This window comes from Artemia sp. Qi Xiang Cuo, chromosome 6 (genome assembly GCF_049724085.1).
Source record: "Artemia sp. Qi Xiang Cuo chromosome 6, ASM4972408v1, whole genome shotgun sequence".
Classification (NCBI taxonomy): Eukaryota; Metazoa; Arthropoda; class Branchiopoda; order Anostraca; family Artemiidae; genus Artemia; species Artemia sp. Qi Xiang Cuo.
This window is the reverse complement of record NC_142799.1, coordinates 16773166-16800469: the sequence shown is the minus strand read 5'-3', so window position 1 is coordinate 16800469 and position 27304 is coordinate 16773166. Positions and strand designations below refer to the sequence as shown.

The window sequence follows — 27304 nt, the reverse complement described above, 5'->3', positions numbered from 1 at the left end:
TTCCTCCCTACTTATTTTTAGAATTAAGTCCATGACAAGGTGCGGTGTTGAAAAATAATAACCAAGGTCTAGTCCAAATTCTGAATAAAATTGGTCTGTGTTTCTGCAGACAATGTCTAAAAGAGTCAGTACATCGCTTGCCAAGCACATTCTACAATAATCCCAACCATATTTAAGGCCACCCTTAACCCATACCTTTTTGGAAAATTCATAGTCATTGACAGTGGGTTGACTATAGGTAAGTGAATTATAGAATGCTAGAATGGGAGGGATTTTCCCCTCACGTAACCTTGCGCCACAGCTGTAATAGTCATACGCTTATTTGCCTATAAAGGTCAATAAGTGATACATTTCAATGTCTGGATAGCGCTGTTTAAGCAGAGGGAAACTATCGAAATTGTCACTTTTCTGCACCTGAATTAGTTGACTCAGAGCCTTGGGGAAAAAGCTATATGAATCTAAAAAACAGATTTTATTCCACCACGTATGCCCATTATCCACTGCCTGTCATTTGAATCCTAAAAGCAACAGCTTCTCAGCAGATTGGAGTGTAATATTGTAGGTAAATGAGTTATTTACCCATGGACTATCTGCCCCCCACCCCCTTCCCTCCCTGTGCATACGTGACAAAGCCGGTAAAATAAACTTGAAATCGTGAATTGAATTGTGAATGAAAACCGGTATAAACTACTGCTGGCTAACATTCAGATTGCACGATTGATGTGCTACGCCACCAAAATTACTACCCCCTGAAGATATTTTCTGCCATAAGTGATCTTGGTCACGGACTTTGCCCTTTCCTCCACCCCCCTTAGTCTTTTTCCCCTAGTCCCTTTCCCCTTAGTCCCCTCTTCAAATTCCCCCTTACATAACCAGCATATTTTCTTATTTTTAATTATCAGACTATCTTTTGCTGATAGTATCATTGGGTAGTGTGTGTTCCTCAAACGGGAAATTGCCCCATTTGCAGTGAAAATTAATTTAGTCAATGCTTTCATCATGCAATAATTTTTGTCCAACGTCTCGATTATTTCTAGAGATTGCATAGTGTTAGTTATGTCTCTTTGTGTGTGGGCAAAGAAATCTTCGATAGTTTGATGTGCTTTAATTCGGTTCGGAAATTGTGGGTCATTCACATCCATAAGATTAGATTCACAGTCTAAACTTGTTCTATCGCTTTACATAAGCGTATTCAGGAAATTTTTAAATCGTAAAATTGATCGGTCACCAGAGAGTTTCTCAACCGATTGATAGCCGTGTCTTTTACAATTCTTCATGTGATTTTGTAGATTTAATTCACTACGAAATTGGGACAAAGACATTGGGCAGTAGTAACGTGCACCTCCCCCCTTTTTACCCTCACATAAAACTCTACTAATATCCGTAATGGGATTGAAATGGTCAATTGAATCACGTTAACAAGGAGGCGTGTACAACAACCAAACCCAGTGTTTCAGAGATTCAATAGATGGCGCTCTTACTGGAAATATTACTCACTTTATAGAAACACGCACACCCTTTTGAAATTCTGTTTAATTTTGCAGCACTGTAACACCGATATTTAAATGTGCGTTCGCCCGTTCAAAAATACCTATCGTCCTGAGTGTTACAGGATTTTTTTTGTGCTAAACCAGAGAAATCTACTCAGTGAAAATAAGGCCCTTCTTTTCCATGCACGGCCCAGTAGTTAAAATTTTTCTTTGAACCTTCATCTTTCAGTGGTCAGAAAGCCAATATGAGAGATGTGTACATGAAACATTTTTGGCCTGTTTCGAAATAGATTGGTCGAACGCCCTGACATCTTTCTAAATCAGGATTATATTTTAAAACCATAGACTCTGGCCCACCCCCTCTTAAAATAAAATCTTTTTTAAATTTACATATATTAACACTTCAATTTTCAACAAATAAAACCACCGAACCACTACCATTCACATTATAATTGTCGAGATGAGAGACAGTATTGTCGACCCATTGCATAAAGACACTCTCGTAATTTTCCAAATGAGGATACACCATCACCGTTTCGTTGTGTACATAGTGGTCATAAACCTCACCATGACTCTCATTTAAATAAAATTTTTTTAAAACAATGGAGGCTTTGATACTGTCTCGACCCCCCCCCCCCGCCCCAAATTGAATCTGGTTTTTTAGAAGTGCACGAAGTTTTTTCTGCATATTCATGAATAATATCTATGGGATCGCTTATGATATTCCCTGCCATATGTATATTAAACGGATCGCCAAAGGTTGCAGTGAAAACGTCTATTGTGATCAGAATTTAATTTGTTTGCTGAAATTCCGGTAGCGATGAGAAATGTGTATCATTACCCCCTCCCCCTTGTTTATCATCACTAACTAAACCCCCTCCTCCTTGTATGTCATTATCTAAACCACCCTCCCCCACTATGTTCCACAATAGGGCTGGTGTGTGCGCTAAAATCCTCCAGTTTACTTAACATAGCCTCTAGTACATTAGGACTATGCAAATCCATCCAATCGAATTCATTTTCATGTTCAATTAAATTTGATTGAACCGGGGCTATATTCTTTAAATCTGAGGGGGAAGGATTCTCATTTAAATCACGAGTGAAATTGTCTGAAATTTACATGGTATTCGGGCTCAAGCATGGTAGAACACCCTCTGAAGTAACAGCATTGGCTTGTTCAATTATGCTAGCGTCTACATCTAAAAAATTACTATCAACCTTGAAATATTTTTCTAATAAACTATCTATCCATTCCGTGTCATTGATAATGGTAGCATGTGTACCATCTAAATTATCACTACCTTTATAACGCCCCTGTAAAATTTTACCATATTCTTCACCGTTATGTGATGGCGTTTCAACAATGCCACTAAATTATTTTGGCGGTTCATTTCATCAATGCTATCATATAATACGTTACTTGTTTTTCTCAGGTGGGGGTGGGGGTAGTAATGAAACCGGTGTAACCTATAAAGAAAACAATCACTTAATTTCAACTTGTATCGATCACCCTATTTTTTAAGAATGCTGAAAATTGGATTAAAAGTAAAGGATTTAATAATCCTTTGTTGACACGTTGACGGTTATGAGAGGTAAAAAGGCCTTTCAATCACAGCTACTACTGTATTTGCAAAGCGATAGCTTAATCCTCATATATCTATTCCCTAATCTGTTTACTATCTCAAGGTTGAATGGCTGAATGAAAAGTGTAGAAGAGATATTTCAATTCTAGGCTATAAAAAATGTCCCCCCCCCTTAGTGGCAATATCCCCCCCCCCAGTTCCATACTTTCTAACGAAAAGCTCTTTTTTATTCAATTTCTGATTGTTGTCAAAATCATGCCCAGGCCTAACCAAGATATAATTTGAGGTACTTGTCCCTTATACCTGGTTAGTTCCTTTTAAAAAGTGTAAATCAATAATTGCACGTTGATTGAACCATACATAGTTTTGACTCGTGAATTGCATCTGTTATTTCCAAGATTTTCTGTAACATATGATAAAAGGAGACCGTTAAGTCTCTTTTATCGAGTGTCTCAAAGTCCAGGCGAGCTCTAATTTATTTAATGTGTTATTCAGATGTCAATGTACAATGCGAATATTCATTTAGTCTATGCCAAATCAGTTAATAATTTGTTTTTGTTAAACCAATGGGTTATAAAACGGAAATAACAATAAATTTAAACTCACGTTAATAGCATCTTGCGACATTGCTACTTCACATTCCTGAATGCAGGGTCGTACATTAGGGGTGCTGATGTTCTCGCCGTTAATCGATGGTAGGGCATATTTAATAACACTAGGTCGTAAATGGTTTGCATCCTAAATCTGTGTCTTCTTTTCGGCGGGAGGGATACATTCTTCAAAATCGTCCTTAAAAGAAATTAAAATATAGGCTTTTATTCATATGTAGAGTGAAAGGCATAGTGACAAAAAAAACTAAACTCATCCCCTTTTTTACAGTCCAACCCCCTCCACCCTCTCCCCTCTTCTATATCGATGTAAGAAAATCAGTTTTCACTTTCTTTATTCATTGTTTTTTTTTCTACTCTAATGAAAACGAAATGTAAATTAGAGGTGGAAAGGTACCTAGGTAAGGTTATGTATTTATAGGTTAGGCTATGTAAGCATATGCTATACTTTACCACCCATCCTCCCAATTTGCAAATATATATAGCCCAAATTTGTTTCTAAACTATTATATTTCCATCCTATTTTATTTCATATTAGCCAAAATTGTCTTCTTTTGTGTGTCATATATTGCATAGTATCATGCTTCCTTCAGAAAAGACATATAGAACGGAAATGCACAAAAAACATAATATAGCATAAAATCCCGAAAATATCTTAGAAATTATGCTTTTAAACACCAGGGCTAATGAAAAAACAGAGAAGAATTTGTTTCTAAATTACTATATCTTCATCCTATTTTATTTCATTTGCATTAGCCGAACTTGACTTCTTTCGTGTGTCATGTAATGCACAAGTATCTTGTTTCCTTCAGAAAGGCATATAGAACAGAAAGGCACATACAAAAAAAAACATAATATATCATAAAATCCTGTAAATATCTTAGAAATTATGCTTCTAAGAACCAGGGCTAATGAAAAAACAGAGAAAGCTAAAACCCGGAATAATGGGGGGGGGGGGTAAATTGTCAAAATTAGATAGTTACGTAGGCTACAAACTCACAGCATAACTATCGAAATGTTATAAGCTCAAGAAACAGAGGGTATTTAGATATATAGACTTGATAACACAGTTCCAGCATATAGGCTTAACATTAGATGGAAAAAGATCGTTAACATACACACATCATGTAGGCGTAGTAGAAAAAAATGCGATCAGATAAAAAATACTAGCCAATTTACAGTTAATATAGACTTCATGCAAACCCATCCCCCTCTAATGTACAAATATATATACCCTGAATTTGAATATATTGGGGTGGGACTAAAATTAATTTCCGACAACCAAAAATGATTATATTAGGAAAGAGCATAGAAAAAAAGGACAACGGGTTGTATAACCACATTAGTCATTAATATGATTTGGTAAAAATTTATCTAGTAAATATCTCAATTAATTACTTATAAACAGAACTCACGTTATAAATTTGTCCTGCAATAAGTTCTAATTCCATTGTATTTGATGCTTGCTCCATAATGCGTTGAAGCGTACTGTTACTCTAGCCTCGAAACGCGAACAATATAATCAAATTCTCAAGGCGGAATTGTGCAATCATTGATAACACAATACTTTGATTTCAATAACATCCTGTTATTATGTTCAAACTTTCTGGGCTATTTCTGCTCTTGAAATTTAACCATTCAAAATAGCATAAGTGTAGGCTATCCAAGCCATCAAAGAAAGTAAACAGATTTTTCTGCGAATGGTATCAATTTTTCCATTTCAGGTCAACTAGAGGAGGTATGAAACTAAATTAAACACTACTATTTGTTTCCAGATTTTGAAAAGGGTGCATGTTGTTAAAAATTGCTGAAAATTGTTCTCCAGCATACAAATAGCAGGCCAAACAATAAAGTTTTAAAAAAACGAAAAGGTTTAAATCATTATTTTCTTTTTCCCTAAAAAGATTATGGCAATATAAAATGAACAGAAAGTCATTAAAAAATTTTTTTCTACAAAATAAGTTTTTAAAGAAAATTAAAGAACTCCATTAAACACAAAATGAGCAAAAATAAAATCAAATAATCTACCAAGCGTGAAACTGCCGCAAATCAGCATCGATAAATAAATGAAACCCAAAACGAACAGAAATTACAATAATTAACCGAGTCAAACTCAAAACGAGCAGAAATTAACATAAGTTGGGCTCAAAACCCCTATGCCCTCCCAAGGTCAGAACAAAATTTGCACTCTACTGAAAAAAATACAAATTAATATGCATTGCCAGTTTAATATACATATACTTATACTTAGTAATAAAAATTTTAATATTATTTGATTTATTAAAGTTATAAAAGTAAAAACATTTATATTTTTTCAGTAAAGTACTAATTATGTTCTGGCCTTGGGAAGGCATAGGGGTTTTGAGCCCAACTTATGCTAATTCCTGCTCGTTTTGAGCTTGACTCGGTTATTTATTGTAATTTCTGTTCGTTTTGGGTTTCATTTATATATCGATGCTGATTTGTGGTAGTGTCACGCTGGGTAGATTATTTGATTTTATTTTTACTCATTTTTTGTTTAATTGAGCTCTTTACTTTTCTTTGAAAAACCTATTTTGTGAAAAAAAAAAATTTTTTAAATTAATCTCCATTAAAACTCAGTATTTAAAAGTAAAATGAGGTTAGAATTGAAGGGATTTGAATTTAATATAAGAAAGAGTGATAATTAACTGTTAATATAAATAGAAAGAGCTAAAGTTCGGATTTTTAAAGTGGAGACAAACACAGGAATTTAGTCCAAGGAGCAGCCACGTTCATGATAAAAATAGTAAAATTGCTATAACCTTAAGATTTTGGGATTCTCTAGAGCATATATTTACCAGCAACCACAGAACAATATTTAAACGATAAAAAACTTTGAAGTCACCTTGCCCCCCTACGCTTACAAAACTTTCACATGAGGTTTCATCACGCTTAATGGCATTTTAGCTTAAAACTTAAACTTTTATCCATATGATGAAACAGGGTAGACTTATCAAAAATATAACTTAGGATATACTCATTAACAAACAGAAGATTTTCAACCCATCCCCTGCCTTTAACTGAATTATTTATGATTACGCATGCCCTTTTAGGTCAATTATCAATTATATATCAACTATATTGCAAATGCAATTCTTGCCAAAAAAATAATAAAAAATAAAGTCCCGGTATTTGTAGGAAAGGTATTTTAGACATTGTGCCTGAGTATAAAGTCATGTACGAAAAATGGGTATAAATATGTAAAACGTTTGATGAATAGCACAAAATGAAATAAAAGTTCTTAAAAAACTGTTTTTCTTTTCACCAATCAAAGTTTGGTCCACAGATACGATAAGTATACACTGGTCTCCAACAAGACAAAAAGAAGAATTACAAGTAACAAAATATAAAAATAAATCCTACAGGATATCTTACCTGAATTTTGGAATATAGGTAGAATACCCTATTTTTTTCATTATTTTCTTTTGCCTTACTTTCCCTTTGGCTGCTCAACTTTACATGTGAAGGGAATTTTTCAAGGAAAATTGTCTGAGGATAATTTTTCAGGGGTAATTATCCAGAAGGGAGGGGGAATTTTTCATAGGAGAATAGCATTTCAGACACCATTTTCATGCCTAAAATTTATTCCACTGAGAGAAGCTTGGTCCCCTGGTACTTTCTATCTATAAAACAGAAAATTTCCACTTATGATGCAAATTCTGAAGATTGTCAAGAGACCTTGCACTGTACTATCAGATGAGCTTTATATCTGACTTTTCTGTCAATTTTTAGTCCCAACATAGCCAGCCCCAAATCACCCAAAATCTTCACAGAAACTTCATTACTATTGGATACAAAAATTACCAACATAACAGAACTAATTACCAATTATTCACTCAATCATAACTGTGTTATACCAAAGTGAGTCAGTCCAATTCTATTGCTTTCTTTCGCCTTGCTATAATTATAATTTCCAGACCCATTTCTGCCACCCACTGGGTCGTTTTGTGTGGCAAAAACTGTGAGCCACCATAAAATGTGCCATTAAATAAAGTAAAATATGCAAATTACATAAAATGGATAAAATACCAGTTTTACATGGATCCATAAAAAACCAGATTTTTACCATGAGCACTTTCACCATTTACTAACTGGGTGATTTTGTGTAGTGAAAACTGTAAGTCATCATAATTACATAAAATCGGTGAAATACCAATTTTATGGGGATTCATTAAACATCCGGTTTTACCATGGCTACTTTTAATATTTACCTACTGGGTGGTTTTGTTTCGTGAAAACTGTAAGCCACCATAAAACGTGCCAGTAAATACAGCAAAATATATAAGTTACATAAAAAGGGTAAAATACCAATTTGACATTGATCCATAAAGCACTCGATTTTACCATAACCACTTTTACTATTTACAAAACTAGTTTTAAAACAAAAGAACATACCTTCAGTTTTGCCACTGATTATATTAGTTCCATGAAAATCAGGATCTACCTTCAACTGTGTAGAAATAGAGGAGGAAAAGGCCATAGAAGCATCTTCAAATTTTGACAACCTAACTGAATTTGGGTCAAATAAACTGATTTTTTCATCTGCCATTTTCTTTCAAATTCTAAAATGACAAAATAAAATCACTTTAATGAAGTCTCTAAGACAGCCAAATGCATAATCAGAAGACCAAACAAAAGACAGCCTTCAGGAAGAAAGTACCTGAAAATACACATGTTATAAAAACAGAGAATACTAAATAATACTGTAATTGCAAATACTTCAATACTGCAAACAAACTGTAAATGGTTGCTTCGAAAAAAAAATGAAACAGTTATCTCATTCTTAATTTTTGAAAAGTCCCCTTCTGTCATTTCCATATGCTTCAAACACATGCCTGAAAGCCAAAAATTCATTTTTAAAGAAAAAACCTAATTATGTGCAAAACAATGTAGCTTAACAGGGGCTTAGCTGCAGTATTTCTATTAGGGTGGGGCGGGAGGGGGTGCTATTTGAGTAGGTGCTATCCAAGCAGTGGTGAAATAAAACAAATATTTAACAAACATGCTACTTGGTGAATTTAAAACATTACCCAATACATTATAAACAATAAACGCACATTGAACAGTCATAAATGTAAGTGCTGGTGCTTTACTTTTACTAAAATTGTCAGTAATGAGCTGATGCAGACGACAGTAGTATAGCATAAACAAGCTTTTGGGTGTGCGAAGGTAAATGTCATATACGCTCGGTTTTTTCAGTCAGATTTGCCATTAATACTGCAGTACACATTCCCCTTCCACTTCCCCCAGCCCCCACACTAAGTACAGGATGCTCAATCTCATAATTAAGCCAAGCTCCATTCTAATAGCCCGGGTATGGCGCTATTCATTTGCTCGTAATTTTGAATGGATTTTGACATTGTAAGATTTAATTTGTTGTACTAAACTTTTAATATACGTGATTTATTGCAATATTATTTATGATATTTTATCAAATTGAGTTGCTTATGGGTTCACCGATTTATAGCAATAAATAGCATTGATATCAACGGGCCATTTAAGGCCGAAAAAAAATCATAGGCAGCGCAATAACGCTGTCTAAGTAAAGACACAGGGTAAGTCAAACTATTGCCACAGATTGTGTAACATTATATTGTGACATATTCCTCAATTTAAGTAGCAACCATATTTCAAATTTGAAAGTATTTGAAAAATAAAGTTGGAATTATTAACCTATCTGTTGGTTATTGTTTGACAAAGAATATCCAGAAAATCTGAACAATTCTTGGCATCATTGCGGAAGAAACCCTAAATTAATTAAAAGTTGCCAGGGATGCCAATTGGAAGCGAAAATTGACCCCCTAGAGTTTGAAAATTACCTTCCCCTTTGTATCTTTGTTTAAAAAACAAATTCTATGAAAATTGCACAAAACTTTTTCTTGCGTCAATCAGGGTAAGAGGGGTATACATTTCCAGAAGGGGGTTACACTGAGTATCGTTTTTATGTCCATAATTCCCTTCACAAGCAAAGCTTGGTCTCCTAGTACTGCACGATCAAACTAATAACAATAGAAAAAGAGAATGGGTTAGTGCCGCTTATACATGCACACAAAATTTCTATATTGTGAGAAAAATATACATTTTTTGCTTAAATTCAGTTCGTTCTGCTCTCAGCAGACATTTCATATAGCATGATGATTCAGAGATAAATGTTCCATGAGTTGCACTGGCGTTTGGTGAAATGCGACTAATTTCTGTCATAATTCTTAGCACATTTATGTCAATTCTTTTTTTATTCCCATGAAACACCAATGGATATTGAAGATCAAATGCAGAGAGATACTACTATTACGGCGTTCGCGGTAGCCGACGCGGACCAGGTCAGGGTGGTGCCTGGCCCGACAAGCATGGAAGCCGCCCGATCAAGAAAACATCTGAATATTGGCGTGTGGAATGTTCGCAGCTGCAAGCTGGAATCCACGCAACTGATCCTTGCGAGGGAGCTGCAGAAGCATTAAATCAACGTTTTTTTTCTATCAGAAACGAGACTGAATAATCTTCTGTCCGAAAATTTAACTGTGTCCGAACCTGACGCATTCCAGTTCTATAGCTCGGGTCCCAAGGATAGTTCCGACCAACAAGGAGTTGGGTTCCTAATAGACGGTCATAGTGTATCAAGCGTCACCTCTTGGGAGCCAGTGTCACCAAGGATTGCCATGATCAGACTGAGAGGCCAGATTAGCCACATAACCATAATCGCCGTGTACGCTCCGATAAGGGACAGTAGTGACGCGGTCAAAGATGCCTTTTATTATGACCTACAAAGAATCATCGACAAGACACCAAGGCGTGACATGCTCTTTGTAGCTGGATACTGGAACGCCCGGCTTGGAAGAGTAGACCCCGACACAGCAGCAGTTATTGGCCGCCACACCGTTGGTGACAGATGCATCAATGGGGAAAGGCTCTTACAGCTAGCCAGATACAACAACCTATGCGTCAGAAACACTCTCTTTGAGCACAAGAGACTCCACCTCGTTACATGGCGTTCGAACGACGGCGTAACAACAGCCCAGATCGACCACATCTTAGTCAGCAGAAGATGGAGGAGCTCCTGCACAGATGCCCGGGTATACAGAGGAGCAGAAAAAGGATCTTTAAATGGATCCGACCACTATCTCCTCACTTGCAAAGTCCATCACCGCCTTAGTAGGCAGAAGCGATAGAAGGCAGGGAAGCGCTTCGATGTTTCGAAACTAAGATGCCCGGAAATCAAAGCCGACTTCCAGTTAAAGCTAAGAAACTGGTTCGAAGCCTTGAATCGTCTCTCACTCGTCGATGAAGAATGGGCGCAGATAAAAATTGCGACACAGGATGTAGCTGAGGAGGTGCTTGGCCACAAAAAACCAAAACAGCGAGCCTGGATCTCTGACCACACCATAGAACTAGTTGAAAAGAAGTGACCCCTCGTGGGAGGTGCAAAAGAACCCTTAAAAGTAGCCCGCAAAGCAGTTAAACAGTCACTGAAACGGGACAGAGAACAGTACTGGTCAGGTCTGGCGAATGAGTTGGAACAAGCGTCCAGGAGCCACAACAGCAGGAAAATGTTCAAATTTCCTGAAAGAAGCGACAGGAAAAGCTCCTGTAACGGTTGACACACTGAAAGATAAGTCCGGAGAACTCGTCCGAACAGAAGAAGGACGCATGGAACGCTGGCGAGAGCATTTTTCTGAGCTACTGAACCCTGTCAAACTCCCGTGCGATCTACCTGCCTTCTCGAGTGCTGCTAAAGAGCCCTACGCAATAAACCTCGATCCGCCAAGTATTGCGGACGTACAAAAAGCGCTGAAGTGCATGAAAAATAATAAAACTCCTGGAGAGAATGGGATCCCTTCTGAAATGTTCAAGTCCTCACCAACTCTACTACGCCGGCTAACCGACCTGTTTGTCCATGGACGACGAAGACCTTCCCAAAAGACTGGAAAGTATCAGTCCTCGTTCCGCTATACAAAAAAGGAGATAAGGCCATTTGCGGAGTCTATAGAGGTATCTCCCTGATCGACCATGCCATGAAGATCTTCTGCGTCATTCTTTTGAATCGATTCAAAGACGCACGAGACAAGTCAACCCGTCCTGAACAAGCAGGCTTCAGACCAGGCAGAGGCTGTTAGGACAGATATTGACGATTCACCTCATCCTTCAGCAGTACAGCAGGTTTCATCTACCCCTTCTCATCGCCTTTATTGACTTTGCAGCTGCCTTCGACTCTCTCATCAGAGAGGAGCTATGGAGAATTATGGCTGAAGACGGTGCTCCACAGGAGCTCATTGAGATACTCCGAAGTGCGTATAAGGACACTGAGACTTGCGTCCATGTTTCCGGCTATGACATCCCTAAGTTTCCAGTGGAGTTTGGGGTAAAGCAGGGATGCCCCATTTCGCCTATATTATTCAACTACGCGATAGACTGGATCATGTATAATGCAATGAGAAACCACAGCGGAATAGTCTTCGGACAAATAGCTGGTTTCCTCCAGCCCCTGACGGATCTGGACTTCACAGACTACGTTGCTGAGCTGGAAACTACCGCCGACAGCTTACAAGGCATGATTGACGATACCTATGTGGTCTCAAAGCGCATCGGACTGGCCATCAGCGGCGCAAAGACTAAAGTATAGGCTCTCAGCTAACCTGCTCCTTGCCAAGTTACGCTCGACGATGAGCCAATAAAAAACGTCGAGGAATTCAAGTATCTTGGCTCTATCACAACATCAGGTGACAGAGCTGAAAGGGATATCTCTGCTCGCATAGAAAAAGCCTGGGGAGTCTTTACTAGGCTGAAAAAAGCCCTATGGACAAGACGGGAGACCTTAACCAAAACAAAAGTCAGAATAGATGGTGCAACTGTTCGAGCAGTACTACTGTATGCTTGCGAGACATGGCCGATCAAGGCTGAAGACGCGAGAACTTTGGACGTGTTCGACCATCGCTGCCATCGTTACATCCTCCGCATTAAGAGATGGGACAGGATTTCCAATAGTGAAGTAAGGTGTCGCTGTGGCCAATCAAAAGAGCTATCGCTTATCATTAAAAGACGTCGCCTGAAGCTCCCCGGCCACACATTGCACCGTTCCAAAGGCAGGATATGTCGAGTCTCCCTTGTGTGCGAACCAGCCCCCTCCAGGAAACGTAAACCAGGAGGACAAAAGAAGAATCTGTGGCTAAAATTCAAGGAGGACCTGGAACCGTGGGGAGGATTCAGGAGACACGGTCGGAGATGGGACAAAGACTGGTTGAAAATCGCCGGAGAAGCTGCAGCCGACAGGTCCAAGTGGTCGTCGGAAGTCATCCCAAGATCCTTTGGTGCCGGGCAGGACAGTTCATCGTCTGGTTCCCGCCGAAAGTAAAGTAAAGTTATCAGAGCTTATTAGGCGTTTCTATCGCAAATAAGAGGATTTTAAGCTACATTGGGGTTTTGATTTAAGTACCGTAAGTGTAAAATTAAATCAATTGAACAATTCATGGAACGAATCCCTCTCTGCCAAATTCCATTACGAAACTACAATCGATTTCACCTATCTAGCTATAGTACGGATATCATTATAAAAAGCACTAATCTTATTTTCTTTTTCAATGATTTCTTTTTCATTCAGAAAATTATAGTCACTACCTTCTTATTCTTCAATGATTCCATTTCGGTCCTATTTGCATATGTAGAAGGTTGTCATTATAAAAAGCACTAATCTTTTCAATGATTTGTTTTTTCATTCAGAAAATTATAGTCACTACCTTCTTATTCTTCAATGATTCCATTTCTGTCCTATTTACATATGTAGAAGGTTATCATTTTAAAAAGCACTAATATTATTTTCTTTTTCAATGATTTCTTTTTCATTCAGAAAATTATAGTAACTACCTTCTTATTCTTCAATGATTCCATTCCTGTCCTATTTGCATATGTAGAAGGTTATCATTATAAAAAGCACTAATCTTATTTTCTTTTTCAATGATTTCTTCTTCATTCAGAAAATTATAGTCACTACCTTCTTATTCATCAATGATTCCATTTCTGTAATTGTAATTGGACACTAATCTTATTTTCTTTTTCAATGATTTCTTTTTCATTCAGAAAATTATAGCCACTACCTTCTTATTCTTCAATGATTACATTTCTGTCCAATTTGCATATGTAGAAGGTTATCATTATAAAAAGCACTAATCTTATTTTCTTTTTCAATGATTTCTTTCTCATTCAGAAAATTATAGTCACTACCTTCTTATTCTTCAATGATTCCATTTCTGTCCTATTTGCATATGTACAAGGTTATCATTATAAAAAGTTATAATCTTATTTTCTTTTTCAATGATGTCTTTTTCATTCAGAAAATTGTAGTCACTACCTTCATATTGTTCAGTGATTCCATTTCTGTCCTATTTGCATATTATTTGAAAAAAACTACGTTTTCTAACGAGTTAAAGAGGCTGAGTTACAAGGTCGAACCTTAAAACGTACAGGGATTAGGAGGCACAGTTGGGGGACTGCCGCCCCCCAAACCCCCCGCTTTCGCAGCCTTTAAATAAAAAAATTCTTTAAACTGAAAGTAAGGAGCGACATTAAATCTTAAAACGAACAGAAATTATTCCGTATATAGAAGGGGCTGTCCCCTCCTCAACGCCTCCCTCTTTACGCTAAAGTTTTACTTTCTCACAACACTTTTTTTTAAACAATAATGACTTAAGGGTAAAGAGCGAGGCATTGAGGAGGGCACATCCCCGTTCATATACGTACTAATTTCTGTTCGTTTTAAGATTTAATGTCGCTCCTTACTTTCAGTTTAAAGAATTTTTTTATTTAAAGGCTGCGAAAGCGGGGGTTTGGGGGCGGCAGTCTCCCAACTGTGCCTCCTAATCCCTGTACGTTTTAAGGTTCGACCTTGTAACTCAGCCTCTTTAACTCTTTAGAAAACGTATTTTTTTTAAAATAATTTCTGCACTTTTTTTTACTTTTTTTTAATTTTTATGGATTGACTAAGGGTTCGCGGATGGGTGCTGGTGTTAAAGTGGGGAGGCTGCCTCCCCCCAAACCCGCCGCTCTTGAACATTCTTGTGTTAAGGCTTTTAATTCCAGAATACTCAAATCACGTCGAACAGGGTGCCTCCTAATCCCTGTACGTTTCAAAGTTCGAACTTGTGACTCAGCCTCTTTAACAGCCCCCCAACTGTGCCTCCTAATCCCGGTACGATTTAAGGGTCGACCTTGTAACTCAGCCTCTTTAACTCTTTAGAAAACGTAATTTTTTTCAAATAATTTAAAAAAGAAACTGAGTTCCTTTTTAGAGTTTAAATTCAGTATATAAAAAATTTGCTCTGTCGGTGAATCGAACCCGGGTTTTCCGCCTGACAGTCTGGAGTATCAACCGCTGGACTAAACAGACACAATTGTAATTGTTTTTTAGTAAATGGAAGCTATTTTCGACGCAAGCAAATTCCCACGAAACTTGATATTTGGTTTTTAGAAAACAGGGAAGGAGCGGTCAAATTGAGCTGAAATTTCGAGGATAAGCTCCCAGGCCCCAGAAAAGCTTATCCTCTAAATTTCAGCCCCATCAGACAACGTTAAAGGGGGGTTGTGGTGGGAAAAATTAACATGGGCTATTATAGGAAAACGAGGTTTTTCGTAAATGTAAATTCGGGGGATAATTTTTTCGGTCTGAAAATATCAAAAGGCCCTAAAAGGTCGAATTCTGCTTCGAATGAGTCCTCATTCACCCGGATCAGTTGCCAACTGTGGCCTTTAGGCGTGGATAAGAAGAAAAAAGAAATGAATTTTAAGTGGCTATATTTGGTTTTTCGAAAACAGGGAAGGAGTGATCGGATTGAACTGAAATTTCGAAAATAAGCTCCCGGGCCATAGTAATGATTGACCTATAAATTTCAGCCCAATCGGACAACTTTAAAGGGGGGCTGTGGTGGGAGGGTCCAAACTTCTGGCCCAGTTTACCCCATGAAGATAAAGTCGGAGGAGGATGAAATTTTGCAAGTTTCTTAGTTTGAGCCTGGGCTACAAAATGCAATTACCGCCGTCTCTCTGCGACCTCTAGAACCTGAAATCGCTTAACATTGTGGTGGGTCGCCTCTTTATAGAGGCACAAGTGTGCCTCCTTGATGTAGAAGGTTATCATTATAAAAAGCACTAATCTTATTTTCTTTTTCAATGATTTCTTTTTCATTCAGAAGATTATAGTCACTACCTTCTTATTTTTCAATGATTCCGTTTCTGTCCTATTTGCATATGTAGAAGGTTATCATTATAAAAAGCACTCATCTTATTTTCTTTTTCAATGATGTCTTTTTCATTCCGAAAATTATAGTCACTACCTTCTTATTTTTCAATGATTCCATTTCTGTCCTATTTGCATATGTAGAAGGTTATCATTATAAAAAGCACTCATCTTATTTTCTTTTTCAATGATGTCTTTTTAATTCCGAAAATTATAGTCACTACCTTCTTATTTTTCAATGATTCCATTTCTGTCCTATTTGCATATGTAGAAGGTTATCATTATAAAAAGCACTCATCTTATTTTCTTTTTAAATGATGTCTTTTTCATTCAGAAAATTATAGTCACAACCTTCTTATTCTTCAATGATTCCATTTCTGTCCTATTTGCATATGTAGAAGGTTATCATTATAAAAAGCACTAATCTTATTTTCTTTTTCAATGATGTCTTTTTCATTCAGAAAATTATAGTCACTACCTTCTTATTCTTCAATGATTCCATTTCTGTCCTATTTGCATATGTAGAAGGTTATCATTATAAAAAGAACTCATCTTATTTTCTTTTTCAATGATGTCTTTTTCATTCAGAAAATTATAGTCACTACCTTCTTATTCTTCAATGATTCCATTTCTGTCCTATTTGCATATGTAGAAGGTTGTCATTATAAAAAGTACTAATCTTATTTTCTTTTTCAATGATTTCTTTTTCATTCAGAAAATTATAGTCACTACCTTCTTATTCTTCAATGATTCCATTTCTGTCCTATTTGCATATGTAGAAGGTTATCATTATAAAAAGCACTCATCTTATTTTCTTTTTCAATGATGTCTTTTTCATTCAGAAAATTATAGTCACTACCTTCTTATTTTTCAATGATTCCATTTCTGTCCTATTTGCATATGTAGAAGGTTATCATTATAAAAAGCACTCATCTTATTTTCTTTTTCAATGATGTCTTTTTCATTCAGAAAATTATAGTCACTACCTTCTTATTCTTCAATGATTCCATTTCTGTCCTATTTGCATATGTAGAAGGTTATCATTATAAAAAGCACTCATCTTATTTTCTTTTTCAATGATGTCTTTTTCATTCAGAAAATTATAGTCACTACCTTCTTATTTTTCAATGATTCCATTTCTGTCCTATTTGCATATGTAGAAGGTTATCATTATAAAAAGCACTCATCTTATTTTCTTTTTCAATGATGTCTTTTTCATTCAGAAAATTATAGTCACTACCTTCTTATTTTTCAATGATTACATTTCTGTCCTATTTGCATATGTAGAAGTTTATCATTATAAAAAGCACTCATCTTATTTTCTTTTTCAATGATGTCTTTTTCATTCAGAAAATTATAGTCACTACCTTCTTATTCTTCAATGATTCCATTTCTGTCCTATTTGCATATGTAGAAGGTTATCATTATAAAAAGCACTCATCTTATTTTCTTTTTCAATGATGTCTTTTTCATTCAGAAAATTATAGTCACAACCTTCTTATTCTTCAATGATTCCATTTCTGTCCTATTTGCATATGTAGAAGGTTATCATTATAAAAAGCACTCATCTTATTTTCTTTTTCAATGATGTCTTTTTCATTCAGAAAATTATAGTCACTACCTTCTTATTCTTCAATGATTCCATTTCTGTCCTATTTGCATATGTAGAAGGTTGTCATTATATAAAGTACTAATCTTATTTTCTTTTTCAATGATTTCTTTTTCATTCAGAAAATTATAGTCACTACCTTCTTATTCTTCAATGATTCCATTTCTGTCCAATTAGCATATGTAGAAGGTTGTCATTATAAAAAGCACTAATCTTATTTTCTTTTTCAATGATTTATTTTTCATTCAGAAAATTATAGTCACTACCTTCTTATTCTTCAATGATTCCATTTCTGTCCTATTTGCATATGTAGAAGGTTATCATTATAAAAAGCACTAATCTTATTTTCTTTTTCAATGATTTCTTTTTCATTCAGAAAATTATAGTCACTACCTTCTTATTCTTCAATGATTCCATTTCTGTCATATTTGCATATGTAGAGGGTTGTCATTATAAAAAGCACTAATCTTATTTTCTTTTTCAATGATTTCTTTTTCATTCAGAAAATTATAGTCAATACCTTCTTATTCTTCAATGATTCCATTTCTGTCCTATTTGCATATGTAGAAGGTTATCATTATAAAAAGCACTAATCTTATTTTCTTTTTCAATGATTTCTTTATCATTCAGAAAATTTTAGTCACTACATTCTTATTCTTCAATGATTCCATTTCTGTCCTATTTGCATATGTAGAAGGTTGTCATTATAAAAAACACTAATCTTATTTTCTTTTTCAATGATGTCTTTTTTTTTCAGAAAATTATAGTCACTACCTTCTTATTGTTCAATGATTCCATTTCTGTCCTATTTGCATATGTAGAAGGTTATCATTATAAAAAGCACTAATCTTATTTTGTTTTTAAATGATGTCTTTTTCATTCAGAAAATTATAGTCACTACCTTCTTATTCTTCAATGATTCCATTTCTGTCCTATTTGCATATGTAGAAGGTTATCATTATAAAAAGCACTAATCTTATTTTTTTTCAATTATTTATTTCTCATTCAGAAAATTATAGTCACTACCTTCTTATTCTTCAATGATTCCATTTCTGTCCTATTTGCATATGTAGAAGGTTGTCATTATAAAAAGCACTAATCTTATTTTCTTTTTCAATGATGTCTTTTTCATTCAGAAAATTATAGTCACTACCTTCTTATTCTTCAATGATTCCATTTCTGTCCTATTTGCATATGTAGAAGGTTATCATTATAAAAAGCACTCATCTTATTTTCTTTTTCAATGATGTCTTTTTCATTCAGAAAATTATAGTCACTACCTTCTTATTCTTCAATGATTCCATTTCTGTCCTATTTGCATATTTAGAAGGTTATCATTATAAAAAGCACTCATCTTATTTTCTTTTTCAATGATATCTTTTTCATTCAGAAAATTATAGTCAATACCTTCTTATTCTTCAATGATTCCATTTCTGTCCTATTTGCATATGTAGAAGGTTATCATTATAAAAAGCACTAATCTTATTTTCTTTTTCAATGATTTCTTTCTCATTCAGAAAATTGTAGTCACTACCTTCTTATTCTTCAATGATTCCATTTCTGTCCTATTTGCATATGTAGAAGGTTGTCATTATAAAAAATACTAATCTTATTTTCTTTTTCAATGATGTCTTTTTTGTTCAGAAAATTATAGTCACTACCTTCTTATTGTTCAATGATTCCATTTCTGTCCTATTTGCATATGTAGAAGGTTATCATTATAAAAAGCACTAATCTTATTTTGTTTTTCAATGATTTCTTTTTCATTCAGAAAATTATAGTCACTACCTTCTTATTCTTCAATGATTCCATTTCTGTCCTATTTGCATATGTAGAAGGTTATAATTATAAAAAGAAATAATCTTATTTTTTTTTCAATGATTTATTTCTCATTCAGAAAATTATAGTCACTACCTTCTTATTCTTCAATGATTCCATTTCTGTCCTATTTGCATATGTAGAAGGTTGTCATTATAAAAAGCACTAATCTTATTTTCTTTTTCAATGATGTCTTTTTCTTTCAGAAAATTATAGTCACTACCTTCTTATTGTTCAATGATTCCATTTCTGTCCTATTTATATATGTAGAAGGTTATCATTATAAAAAGCACTAATCTTATTTTGTTTTTCAATGATTTCTTTTTCATTCAGAAAATTATAGTCACTACCTTCTTATTCTTCAATGATTCCATTTCTGTCCTATTTGCATATGTAGAAGGTTGTCATTATAAAAAGCATTAATCTTATTTTCTTTTTCAATGATTTCTTTTTCATTCAGAAAATTATAGTCACTACCTTCTTATCTTCAATGATTCCATTTCTGTCCTATTTGCATATGTAGAAGGTTATCATTATAAAAAGCACTAATCTTATTTTGTTTTTCAATGATTTCTTTTTCATTCAGAAAATTATAGTCACTACCTTCTTATTCTTCAATGATTCCATTTCTGTCATATTTTCATATGTAGAAGGTTATAATTATAAAAAGCACTAATCTTATTTTTTTTAAATGATTTCTTTATAATTAAGAAAATTATATTCACTACCTTCTTATTCTTCAATGATTCAATTTCTGTCCTATTTGCATATGTAGAATGTTGTGATTATAAAAAGCACTAATCTTATTTTCTTTTTCAATGATGTCTTTTTCATTCAGAAAATTATAGTCACTACCTTCTTATTCTTCAATGATTCCATTTCTGTCCTATTTGCATATGTAGAAGTTTGTCATTATAAAAAGTACTAATCTTATTTTCTTTTTAAATGATTTCTTTTTCATTCAGAAAATTATAGTCACTACCTTCTTATTCTTCAATGATTCCATTTCTGTCCTATTAGCATATGTAGAAGGTTGTCATTATAAAAAGCACTAATCTTATTTTCTTTTTCAATGATTTATTTTTCATTCAGAAAATTATAGTCACTACCTTCTTATTCTTCAATGATTCCATTTCTGTCCTATTTGCACATGTAGAAGGTTATCATTATAAAAAGCACTAATCTTATTTTCTTTTTCAATGATTTCTTTTTCATTCAGAAAATTATAGTCACTACCTTCTTATTCTTCAATGATTCCATTTCTGTCATATTTGCATATGTAGAAGGTTGTCATTATAAAAAGCACTAATCTTATTTTCTTTTTCAATGATTTCTTTTTCATTCAGAAAATTATAGTCAATACCTTCTTATTCTTCAATGATTCCATTTCTGTCCTATTTGCATATGTAGAAGGTTATCATTATAAAAAGCACTAATCTTATTTTCTTTTTCAATGATTTCTTTCTCATTCAGAAAATTGTAGTCACTACCTTCTTATTCTTCAATGATTCCATTTCTGTCCTATTTGCATATGTAGAAGGTTGTCATTATAAAAAACACTAATCTTATTTTCTTTTTCAATGATTTCTTTTTTGTTCAGAAAATTATAGTCACTACCTTCTTATTGTTCAATGATTCCATTTCTGTCCTATTTGCATATGTAGAAGGTTATCATTATAAAAAGCACTAATCTTATTTTTTTTTTCAATGATTTCTTTTTCATTCAGAAAATTATAGTCACTACCTTCTTATTCTTCAATGATTCCATTTCTGTCATATTTGCATATGTATAAGGTTATCATTATAAAAATAACTAATCTTATTTTTTTTAAATGATTTCTTTATCATTCAGAAAATTATATTCACTACCTTCTTATTCTTCAATGATTCAATTTCTGTCCTATTTGCATATGTAGAAGGTTATCATTATAAAAAGCACTAATCTTATTTTCTTTTTCAATGATGTCTTTTTCATTCAGAAAATTATAGTCACTACCTTCTTATTCTTCAATGATTCCATTTCTGTCCTATTTGCATATGTAGAAGGTTATCATTATAAAAAGCACTCATCTTATTTTCTTTTTCAATGATGTCTTTTTCATTCAGAAAATTATAGTCACTACCTTCTTATTCTTCAATGATTCCATTTCTGTCCTATTTGCATATTTAGAAGGTTATCATTATAAAAAGCACTCATCTTATTTTCTTTTTCAATGATTTCTTTTTCATTCAGAAAATTATAGTCAATACCTTCTTATTCTTCAATGATTCCATTTCTGTCCTATTTGCATATGTAGAAGGTTATCATTATAAAAAGCACTAATCTTATTTTCTTTTTCAATGATTTCTTTCTCATTCAGAAAATTGTAGTCACTACCTTCTTATTCTTCAATGATTCCATTTCTGTCCTATTTGCATATGTAGAAGGTTGTCATTATAAAAAATACTAATCTTATTTTATTTTTAAATGATGTCTTTTTTGTTCAGAAAATTATAGTCACTACCTTCTTATTCTTCAATGATTCCATTTCTGTCCTATTTGCATATGTAGAAGGTTATCATTATAAAAAGCACTAATCTTATTTTCTTTTTCAATGATTTCTTTTTCATTCAGAAAATTATAGTCACTACCTTCTTATTCTTCAATGATTCCATTTCTGTCCTATTTGCATATGTAGAAGGTTATCATTATAAAAAGAAATAATATTTTTTTTTTTTCAATGATTTCTTTATCATTCAGAAAATTATAGTCACTACCTTCTTATTCTTCAATGATTCCATTTCTGTCCTATTTGCATATGTAGAAGGTTGTCATTATAAAAAGCACTAATCTTATTTTCTTTTTCAATGATGTCTTTTTCGTTCAGAAAATTATAGTCACTACCTTCTTATTGTTCAATGATTCCATTTCTGTCCTATTTATATATGTAGAAGGTTATCATTATAAAAAGCACTAATCTTATTTTGTTTTTCAATGATTTCTTTTTCATTCAGAAAATTATAGTCACTACCTTCTTATTCTTCAATGATTCAATTTCTGTCCTATTTGCATATGTAGAAGGTTGTCATTATAAAAAGCAGTAATCTTATTTTCTTTTTCAATGATTTCTTTTTCATTCAGAAAATTATAGTCACTACCTTCTTATCTTCAATGATTCCATTTCTGTCCTATTTGCATATGTAGAAGGTTATCATTATAAAAAGCACTAATCTTATTTTGTTTTTCAATGATTTCTTTTTCATTCAGAAAATTATAGTCACTACCTTCTTATTCTTCAATGATTCCATTTCTGTCCTATTTGCATATGTAGAAGGTTATCATTATAAAAAGCACTAATCTTATTTTTTTCAATGATTTCTTTCTCATTCAGAAAATTATAGTCACTACCTTCTTATTCTTCAATGATTCCATTTCTGTCCTATTTGCATATGTAGAAGGTTTTCATTATAAAAATCACTAATCTTATTTTCTTTTTCAATGATGTCTTTTTCATTCAGAAAATTATAGTCACTACCTTCTTATTGTTCAATGATTCCATTTCTGTCCTATTTATATATGTAGAAGGTTATCATTATAAAAAGCACTAATCTTATTTTGTTTTTCAATGATTTCTTTTTCATTCAGAAAATTATAGTCACTACCTTCTTATTCTTCACTGATTCCATTTCTGTCCTATTTGCATATGTAGAAGGTTGTCATTATAAAAAGCAGTAATCTTATTTATTTTTCAATGATTTCTTTTTCATTCAGAAAATTATAGTCACTACCTTCTTATCTTCAATGATTCCATTTCTGTCCTATTTGCATATGTAGAAGGTTATAATTATAAAAAGCACTAATCTTATTTTTTTTCAATGATTTCTTTCTCATTCAGAAAATTATAGTCACTACCTTCTTATTCTTCAATGATTCCGTTTCTGTCCTATTTGCATATGTAGAAGGTTGTCATTATAAAAAGCACTAATCTTATTTTAACTTACAGGATTAACTTACAGGATCCTTAGTGCCTTTAGGGAAACATCCCTGTTACGGCACTCTCTAGATGGCAATCAGTTAACTCATCAAGTCTTGTTTCTCTGATACTTGGCTATCTGAAATTCTGCAGATTTTTGGCAGCTCCCCTTTGTCTATAGATGTCCGGAAAATCTCCAGCAGTGGCTCAACAATGTACTCAGCACATGCCTTTAGCCATACTGCCTTAATTCCATCTTGCCCTTTTGACTTGTCTGTCTGAAGTTTCTTAAGTTGGTTTATTACTTCCTCTTTGGTGAGTGTAATTTCAGGGGTTAGTCTCTCCTCTGTGACATCTGGGTCGTCTTGTTTTGGTTTAAAAACTGAGCTGAAGAAGGAGTTGAAGGCATTTGCCTTTTCTGACTGTGTTGTGGCCGTCGATCCGTCTTTGTTGACCAGGGTTGGTATTTGTCTCCTCGATGTGAGTCTGGAGTTAACGTGTTTCCAGAATTTTTTAGAGGCTGTTTTTGCTTCACTTTCAATCTTTTTCTCATGTTCTCTTTCAGCGTATCTTGTTGCATAGTGGAGTTTGTTTCTGGTTCTGTTTTATTGCCTCTTAGTGCTTTGTGTGTCCAAGTTTAAAGATTCCAGTTTTCTGATTTTCTTAAATTTTCTGATCTTAATGTTCATCAGCCACTTCACGTGAGGGTCAATATGTGGTAGTGTTCGTGGCTGACAGCTTTTCTTTGTTTTGATTGAGCTTTTAGCACTATAAATCATGATGTCTTAGAATAGTTCAAACTTCTTGTCACAGGCCTCTCCCATATGCAAGAAAGTCCAGTCCACTTGGCTAACAGATTCTTTAAGTCTTGATTTGTTGAGCTTTCTGAATTCCTTTCTGTTAAGGTACTGTGGCTTTACTTGATTCAGGTTCAGCTTGACAAGTAGAATGATGTGGTCGCTTTTAACAAGTTGTGGGAGTGACCTTAGTTGATATAATGTCTCAGGACTGTAGGCTAGCACTAAGTCCAGGGTCTTTTCCTTTGCGTTTTGACGGAATCTGGTTAGTCCATTTACCAACTAAGTCAGACAATGGTCTTTGAGCATACTGGCAAAGGGATGATTAGATGCTTGGTTTTCATACCATTTGATTTCTGGGAAATTGAATTCGCCTAGTATGTACATTGGGTGTTTCATGTCTATAAGCTTAGTGAGAGCTGTGTTAAGGAGGTGTGGGGATTCTTTTTTTCTTCAACTGTTTGTGATGGTGACCTATAGACACAACCAAAAACTGCATTGGACACCTTTATGAAAAGTGTCTCTAGTCCAAACTTGGTGCTATCTGCTCCTGGAGAGATTTGCTGGTATTCACACCCAGCTTTGACGTAGATGATACACCCTCTGCCATACTCCTATAGGTTTGATGTTGCGACTTCATAGTTGGAGATTTGTATTTCTGAATCCTGGATAGCTATGTTTCGCTTTGGACAGACTTCGGTTATGCAGATCACGTCTGGTTTCACATCATGAAGGAGGAGCTTCAGTTCACCCATTTTGTTTTTGACAGTTGGTTAGCATTGGTATACAGGATACACAACTCCTTGAGCTTTTCGTCAGATTTCCAGATCTTCTTTCTGGAAAAGTTGTCACATTTCTTATTGGTCAGCACTATGGTAGCATGCTCTTTGGACCCTTTGTCATTGAGGATGTAGTCAGTTACAGCGTGATAGGTCAGTTGATGTCTGATTACTGTTCTCCGAGGCTCTCAGTCGTCTAGGTATGTCATTTCGGAAGAAGGTCTGAAGGCTTTGCCTTTTTTCATATGATTTTTGGACAATGTCCCTCTTCAGTTGTAGTTCTGATTCAGGGAGCTGAATCAGCAATGGTCGTCCTCTAGACCTAGCTTTTGCTTCATTTCTGTTCTTGTTCCCCAGCTTCGTGACTTTCACGATAGTGAGCATCGGTAATTCAAGCTCATCTTCTATTTTTCGCTTAACCTCCGACAGGTCATCAACATTTTTGTTCTCGGGCAAGTTCTTCACAATAATGTTTGTTTTCCGTCGCTCTGTCTCCTGTAGGAAGAAAGCTTCTTCTCTCACAATTTTTCTTACTTCGTCTGTGTTGACAACCGTCTGTGAGTAGTTCTGTTTGATGTTTTCAAGCCTTGAATTGAGGTCTAAGAGTGTACTGTCTACATAGTGGTGCATCTCATCAAAACTTGGTTTCTGGACAAGCTCTGATCTTAGGAGTGCTATTTCAGAGGATATTTGCTTCACAGAACTGTCAACCTTTGCTATCAAGTCATACAGTACTTGAATTTCTGGAGACAGAGTTGGGGTTATAGTCACTACCTTCTTATTCTTGAATGATTCCATTTCTGTCCTATTTCCATATGTAGAAGGTTATCATTATAAAAAGCACTAATCTTATTTTCTTTTTCAACGATTTCTTTTTCATTCAGAAAATTATAGTCACTACCTTCTTATTCTTCATTGATTCCATTTCTATCCTATTTGCATATGTAGAAGGTTATCATTATAAAAAGCACTAATCTTATTTTCTTTTTCAATGATTTCTTTTTCATTCAGAAAATTATAGTCACTACCTTCTTATTCTTCAATGATTCCATTTCTGTCCTATTTGCGTATGTAGAAGGTTGTCATTATAAAAAGCACTAATCTTATTTTCTTTTTCAATGATTTATTTTTCATTCAGAAAATTATAGTCACTACCTTCTTATTCTTCATTGATTCCATTTCTGTCCTATTTGCATATGTAGAAGGTTATCATTATAAAAAGCACTCATCTTATTTTCTTTTTCAATGATGTCTTTTTCATTCAGAAAATTATAGTCACAACCTTCTTATTCTTCAATGATTCCATTTCTGTCCTATTTGCATATGTAGAAGGTTATCATTATAAAAAGCACTAATCTTATTTTCTTTTTCAATGATTTCTTTTTCATTCAGAAAATTATAGTCACTGTATATCTACATTCTTATTCTTCAATGATTCAATCTCTGTCCTATTTGCGTATGTAGAAGGTTGTCATTATAAAAAGCACTAATCTTATTTTCTTTTTCAATGATTTATTTTTCATTCAGAAAATTATAGTCACTACCTTCTTATTCTTCAATGATTCCATTTTTGTCCTAATTACATTTCGATTCCATTTCTAGTACAAATTATATTCTGGCTTTTAAAAATCATAGGGTTTTAGAACCCTACTCAGATTAATTTCTGCTCCTTTTGAGTTTGACTTATATTTATTTAATTTCTGTTTGTTTTGGGTTTCATTTATTTATTGATTAATAAAAAAAACTTTTTGCACAAAATAAGTTTTACAAAAAAAGTAAAGAACGCCAATAAACCAAAAATGAACAAAAATTGAATCAAATAATCTACTAAGTATACAACTACGACAAATAAATCTTGATAAATAAATTTGCACAAACTTATTTTGTGAAAAAAGTTTTTTTGACTAATCAATAAATAAATGAAACTAAAACAAACAGAATTTAAAACAAGTCAAACTCAAAACGTGCAGAAACTAATCCGAGTAGGGTACTAAACCCTATGCTTTCTAAAAGCCAGAATATGATTTGTACTTTACTGAAAAAAAATCAAATGAATTTACTGAAATAAATGTGCATTGTCAGTTTAATACACATTTGCAGGTATTTATTCCTTAAAATCTCAATTAGTTTTTTTACAGTTATAAGTGAAAACATTTAAAAGAATTTTTTCAGTAAAATACAAATTATACTCTGGCTTTTAGAAAACATAGGGTTTAGAATCCTACTCAGATTAATTTCTGCTCATTTTGAGTTTGACTTGTTTTAATTTCTATTTGTTTTGGGTTTTATTTATTTATTGATACTGACTTGTGGTAGTTGTATGTTTGGTAGATTATTTGATTCTATTTTTGTTCATTTTTGGTTTATTGCAGTTCTTTACTTTTTGTTTGAAAAACTTATTTTGTACAAAATCTTTTTTTTCTTTA

The 27304-nt window shown here is 34.0% G+C and overlaps 2 protein-coding genes across 2 annotated transcripts in view; one reads left to right on the top strand and one right to left on the bottom strand.

Moving 5' to 3' along the window:
- Positions 1–23418, bottom strand: part of LOC148950921 (uncharacterized) — a 63402-nt gene extending 39984 nt beyond the window's left edge. Inside the window, exons 1-2 of the mRNA XM_089090952.1 lie at positions 23331–23418; positions 8098–8264 (exon numbers count right to left, since the gene is read on the bottom strand). Coding sequence (XP_088947078.1) covers positions 8098–8251 — 154 coding nt within the window. The 5' untranslated portion in view covers positions 8252–8264; positions 23331–23418. The remainder of the gene's footprint in view (positions 1–8097; positions 8265–23330) is intronic.
- LOC148950922 (protein CFDP2-like) lies at positions 8972–10868 on the top strand. Its single transcript, XM_089090951.1, has 2 exons — positions 8972–9038; positions 10183–10868. The coding sequence occupies exons 1-2, from the start codon at positions 8972–8974 to the stop codon at positions 10866–10868; spliced, it is 753 nt and encodes a 250-aa protein (XP_088947077.1).
- Positions 23419–27304: the final 3886 nt, after the last annotated feature.

Excerpts from the sequence above, each read along its gene's own strand:
- LOC148950922 (XM_089090951.1), top strand. The coding sequence starts at position 8,972 with ATGCTCAATCTCATAATTAAGCCAAGCTCCATTCTAATAGCCCGGGTA. Across the intron at positions 9,039-10,182 it reads ATGGCGCTATTCATTTGCTC|AAACGAGACTGAATAATCTT; the intron begins GTAATTTTGAAT and ends TTTTTCTATCAG.